Below are 6,327 nucleotides of genomic sequence, written 5' to 3'. Positions count from 1 at the left end.
CAACGCATTTCCATTGTCACAGCAAAGTGAAGTGATGATACAGGAGAATCATGACTCAGTTCACAAAAAATAATTTCTCAAATGATTCATTCACAGAATCATTCGTTTTGTTATTTTATTTTCCAGTCTATTGTCAATCATCAGCAAAATCAAAATTAAAGTCAGCTAAATTCGGCTAAGCCAAAGTACGTATGATACACTCATCAAGAATTGTTTACTCAGATTCATCCAATGTTGGTTGAAGATGGTAAAAAAGAAAAATAGATTTTTATTTTTTATTTTTTTAAGGTTGTCACTTCGCGACTCTAAATTATTTTTTACTTTTATAAAAACATGAATCTTAGATTAACTGAACACCAATTACCATTTTTGATGTTTACAAAAATACATACTAAAGATTCAAATCTCTTTAATGTTTGGGAAATTAAGTAAATTGGCTTTGTTAAAAATCTAAATCTTTTTACCAAAAATTATTGCTTTGTCTGGTTTGATGTTTGCAAAAATGTAAGATTTCTTTCCAGTAAAAACTTAAAATGGTGTTTTATACTCACTAAAATATTTGCAGTTGAAGAGATACATTGATATAGTCATTTCCAAAAATGTTTTGTTGCATTTCAATGTTCTTAAAAAATAAGTCTAGTTATTTCGTTGTTCTCACATACTATTCCGTATCCAAGCCTGTTGATCTGTCTATTTGCACTCTTGAACCTCGCATCCATTTTGTGCAAACAACCAGGCCCTCCCAGTGGCAGACACACGTGAAAATATAGTCCCTCTCCCCCCCAAAAAAATCAAGTTAATCAGCATGTGAATGGCACTAAATCCTGAGCTATTGCTAGTTTTCAAGTGCAGTGTGAAAGGGGAGCGCTGTAAATTATATTGCTGCAGAAGGCCCTCTCCATTGACGGACGTGTTGCGTGAACAGACCTCCTTGTGAGGGAGACGCTGGGCCGACGCATGGCCAATCGGACACAATGGCGGTGAAACGGGCCAGAAAATACCATTCTACAAGGCTGAGGAATGTGTGACAGCAATGGGAGAGAGAGAGAGAGACTGAGAGAATGAGCGAGAGAGAGAGAGAGAGAGAGAGAGAGTGTGAGAGAGAGGAGGGTGGGGGTGACAATTAGAGATTGCCAAAGTGAAGACTCCCAGCGACGAGGCCTTCATGAAGGCTTTGTCAGATGGTATGAGAGTACTATTTATTTTTGGAATTATTTTTTTCTCCTTGGTATGTAGTCTAACTAAGCAATCAGATATTTTTGTTTCAGTAGTGGAAAGTTACAAAATTCAAATATCTTTCTTGGTGTCTGACATTTTTATTCTTTGGCTTTCAGCCTGTCGCAGTTCTTGTGGTACCTACTGTAAATAGGTTTTAATCTGTCTTCTAATTTCCTGCTAATTTATATTACACCACGAGTAAAGTGATTTGTTACCGCTCCAGCTGTTGTGAAATGCGCTATATAAATAAAGTTTTATTTTATTTTAAGTATTGTGCAGTGTGTAATGTGAATGGCTGAGAAGCCATTGCATGTTGTACCAGGTAATTTCTCACTTGCGAACTAGTCAGTGAGTGAACGTGATGTCATTTCCTGTTCAGGAACGATTCAGTCAGTGAATGAGCCGCCATTTCACATACACGTACAGTTTGTGGGGTGTGAACAATTCTGTGAATGATTGTTTTGAACAATTCTTTTTGATGAACTGATTCTCATGATTCAGCTCACTTAAAATAACTGTCATACCCATCACAAATGAGAAGAGTGCGGCACTTCTTCTAGCTTTACGCCAATGGAGCTCAGCACTGCCACCTGTGGCAGCAGGGAGGTACTTTCTGCACTTCATTGTGCACTTTCAGTTGCTTTTCTAGATGAAAACAAAGACTGAATATGTTACACACGTTCATTATCTTAATTAGACAGACTGTTGAACATCAGCATGTGCAGTACAAGTGTGCCAAAACGTGTAAAGATAAAGACAAAAACAGCAATGTCTCTTGAAAAAGGGCATCGCCAACTGCCTGTGTCGGCAAATAATGATTGTGTGGTAAAATGAGGCATGAAAGTACAATGTCTCTCTTTCATCCTTGACCATGTAATTGAAAACAGGATATATGCTATTTCAGTTATTGTATTCTTTTGAATGATGCCATAATTGATATTATTTGCTTGAACATTTTAATTATTTTGCCCCTGAGTTGACATGCTGAGGAGGGGACAGAGAGGCTATGCCTCCCCTGACCGCACATCCCTGGTGAATGTCAACAGACACGTTTGTGATTGAATCGGCTGACATGTTTAGATTGTATGTGACGAAACAGACATACTTAGATATGATGTAAGAGAGTGGATAAACAAATGTTGTTTTATTGCATGTGGATGAATGTACGTACAATTAAGAACAATAACTACCTTGGAGTTTTAGACAAATGAGATTGTGCAAGTGTATGAATTGGACGGTCTTACGTTTATTTTCTTTTAAGTTTTTTTTTTATGTGTTTCATGCTCTGCTCTCACTGGAGTCATGAGAGGATTTGCGCGCAGACTAGAGTTGCAGTAGGTCTACTCAATGACGGCCAATCAGCTGCCAGGGAGAGAAAAACGTGTGTGTGCGAGTGTGCGTGTGTGTGTCAGAGAGAGAGAGAGAGAGAGCGAGCGAGAGAGAGAGAAAGAGAGAGAGGAGGGAAGGTGGGGGTGCATGTAAAAAACTTTTCTTTCTTGGGGGAGGGGTGTTTTGAGGGAAGCTCGGCGGAGCGCGAAGCGTATCAGCACAGACAGAGAGAGAGCGCGAGGGACAAAGGAGACTCGCGCAAACGGAACAGTTTGGATACTTTTTGCAGCTTTTAAAAAAATATATTGTTATTATTATTATCTAGATGGACTTTCCTGCATTGGCGCGCGGCTGGTCCGTGAACGCACCGCGGTTGTAAGGGCTGGAGGAGGAGGACAACTTTTGCTGGAGCGTGAGTTCACGCACTCTGCGTTTGCACCCACGCGTGGTGACTTCATGACGTGTTTTCCGGGACTCTGCGAGGTATTTTTGTCCACTTTATAGCCTGTGAGGTTTGATGATGTGCTGCAGGAGGAAGGGTTCGAGTTAACCCCCAAGTATGAGATGTTGGTGCAGCACGCTGGCACTGCTCTCGTGGGTGCTGGTGGCCTTGGATGCACATCTCATCTGCTGGCAGGCCATCCTGCGCTGCCACGCTGAACCTGAGTGCGACCTCGCCTATGGCCAGTACTTGGCCGCCTGTGAGGGCAACCTGCGGGGCACGAGGCGCCAGTGCCCCAGCCACTGCATCAATGCGTTGATCCGCCTCAACCGCACCCGCAGCGGGCCAGACCTGGAGAGCTGCGAGTGCGCCCAGGATGCCGAGTGTCTGGGGGCCAAGCGTGCCATCGAGCCGTGTCTACCGCGCAGATACCCGGATGACGGCGGCGGGGGGATCGGCTGCATGGAGGCCCGCCAACGTTGTGTGCAGGATAGCCACTGCCACGCATCCCTGGAGGCCTACCTGTCCTACTGCGGACAGCTGTTCAATGGACGCAAGTGCTCGGCCAAGTGCAAAGCCACCATCCAGCAGATGCTGTACATCCCCGACGGGGCGCTGCTCAACCGCTGTGTTTGCGACGGTGAGGGGAGGCCCTTCTGCGAGGTGGTTAAGGAAAACATGAGCAAGCTCTGCTCCATAGGGAACCATCACAGCGTCATCTCAGACCAGCCAGAAGTGGATGACGCGTATGAGGATGAGGACTATGATCCAAGACAGGACAGAGAAGACGTTTACAGTGACCACTCTGCAGCTCCCGGGAGGTTGTCCACATTCTGGACACTCTTATTTCTCCCTCTGGGATGTATTTGGTTGTGAAACAGTTGGATTTATTCCTTGACACAACAGGAGAGACACATCAGCTCCTGGAGCAGCTGAAGGAGGGCCGACTCAGCTGGATGAGGGGATGCAGGTTTTCACCCTCAAGCCTTGCTGTCAACACTTTGGATTATTTGAGATTGTCTTTAAAACCAAAGTTGACTAAAGGACAACTGGACTTCTTCGTGGTTGAGAATGTTTGCCTTCTACATTGGAGGGTCCAAATATACTGAAGGTTTCATTTTCATTGTTGACTGGAGCGGAGCTTGAACTGGCAGAAGGATTCTGTTTTTTTACCCCTGGGTCTGTCAACACTTTGGATTACAGCATTTGAGATTCACTTCTTCTCCCTAGTTGAGGGCTTTGACGTCTTTGCATTTCAGTGACATCTCAGTTGAAAGAACTAGTAACTGTAAAAACCTTAAAGAACTGTCAATTTGGACTTCTTTATGGTTGAGAATGTCTTCTACACCAGCATATGGCATAGGAACAGGACTTTGACGCCATTACAGTCCAATGAAAGGACCAACTTTCCTCTGAAAATGGTATTTCACAGGAACTTCCAAGAGATATCTATTTGGACCTCTTCTTCACTGTAAAGGACGTTCTCTTCTTCATTTGAATCTTGTACAGCATAGAAACACCAGTTTGCACTTCCTCTTCATCGTTGGAGAATTCTTTGCCTTTAATCAGTGTCACCGTTGTGGGCGGCGGGGCCCAAGCTTCCTCTACCCCAGTATTTCACAGAAACCTTCAGGAAATATCACTTTGGACTTCTTTATGATTGAGAACGTTTGACTTCTACATTGGAAAGACCAACCATCTTCTACGCCAGGAAATGCTGCAAAAACCTTCTAAAACCTACTTTGGACTTTATCTCGCTAGTAGGGGACATCTGTCTTCTTCTTCGTCCGGTGGTGTCTCCATTGGGGGTCCAACCATCCTCAACGGAAGCATTTGCCCTAGAAACCTACAGAACATTTAAGAACTGAAACCAGACGAAAATAATTTGCTTCTCAAGGTTATAATTCCAAGAACAAAAGTATTCCTATTTTTGATTGGATTCTGGTTCAGAACATCTCGGAACCCAGGACCCCGTGTCTTCTATATAGACTAATTTCTTGTGTCGTTACACTACCAGACAACCTAACAACACTCCAACCAGTTTTCTTTTAGACAGACCTGAACATAATCCAGTCGTTTTTTTTTCTCTTTTCAAACCATTGCGCATCATTCTGACTGATCTTGAAGATCTGCAGAACCATCACCTTATCCGTGGGAAAAGTTTAGACCGACTTTCCAGTCTCCTTTTACCAGGCTAAAATAAGTTGCCAGGCATCGTCTATTCGCGTGCGGCTCCCGTTTGTTTGCTTTTAGTGTCAATGGTACTTGGAGTGTAGCTTTATTAAGACCTTAGACAAACACAGAGACTCGACCCGTCCTGGTCTGTTTACTCTCCTACTTTTGTCGCGGTAACCACACTTCAAATATTTGCGAGAGACAGGATCAAGTGCTTAAATTAACTGAAGCACCACACTCCACACAACTTTTGTGCAGGAGACCCCCCCAGCCCCCAACTGCCCCCTCGGCCTCCTTCCTCCCCTGCTAAACTAACCCTACCTTCTGTGTGATATTGTCGTGTAGTACTTTTCCTCTCAGAACACACCTTCCACCACTTTCCTTCCCCTAACTTCACACCTTCAAATGAAACCCCATTTTTTTACTGCTAACCCTTTTATGGTCCCATGAAATTCTCTTTTGTTTCTTCACCTTTGTTGCCTCTGGCCTGCGCTTTAGGAAACCTGCACAGAACCAATGCAGGAGCTGCAACGACAAATTCTGCCGGGTACCCTCCTTTTGTTGTAAGATACTCTGTTTGGATATGTACCTTGAAAGTTGTTCCAACATATTAATGAGAGGAGGATATGCCATAAAGTGTGCCAATTTGGGCTTTGTGTATATTACATAAATGTGACTACATTTCTGAATTACATGCTAACTTTACAGATCAAAATGTAACAGGTTCATTAAATTTGTGACTCTGTAATGCTTCGTTCACATGTAAAAAGATGAACATATTTGGTCTATTATACAAGTCTCAATGGGGACACTTGAAGGAGAATTGTCATAACAGTATTTGCTGTAACTGCACAGCCGTCTGATGTAATAGCGTTTACATTTTGTGAATGCACAACATGCTGAGAAATGGTCAGATTGTAAGTCAAAACAGTCATGCAGCCGCTTGAAAATGGTGCCACCATGAATTTTTTTGTGCCTAAATATTAAATTATGAAGCCGGAATACGAAGAAAAATGTATATATATTGGACAGAATTATACGAATATATGACATGAAAGAAGCCAGTGAAATAAATAAGCGTAGCATGGAAGCCATCATTGATACTGTCCCAATTGTGGAATGGTGTGTGTGTTTTTTTTTTAAATAAAATGTTTAAAAACTGA

At 42.9% G+C, this 6,327-nt stretch overlaps 1 protein-coding gene across 1 annotated transcript; it reads left to right on the top strand.

The window, feature by feature from the left end:
- Positions 1–2,744: 2,744 nt before the first annotated feature.
- On the top strand, positions 2,745–6,327 carry LOC148337045 (growth arrest-specific protein 1). The gene has a single exon (XM_088296462.1). It carries the CDS (start codon positions 3,107–3,109, stop codon positions 3,863–3,865), a length of 759 nt encoding a protein of 252 aa, XP_088152588.1. The 5' UTR covers positions 2,745–3,106; the 3' UTR covers positions 3,866–6,327.

The sequence above is a fragment of the Idiotropiscis lumnitzeri genome, chromosome 5 (assembly GCF_059441095.1).
Source record: "Idiotropiscis lumnitzeri isolate Australia: NSW breed Sydney's pygmy pipehorse chromosome 5, RoL_Ilum_1.0, whole genome shotgun sequence".
NCBI lineage: Eukaryota > Metazoa > Chordata > Actinopteri > Syngnathiformes > Syngnathidae > Idiotropiscis > Idiotropiscis lumnitzeri.
This window is presented reverse-complemented; position numbering and strand designations above follow the sequence as displayed.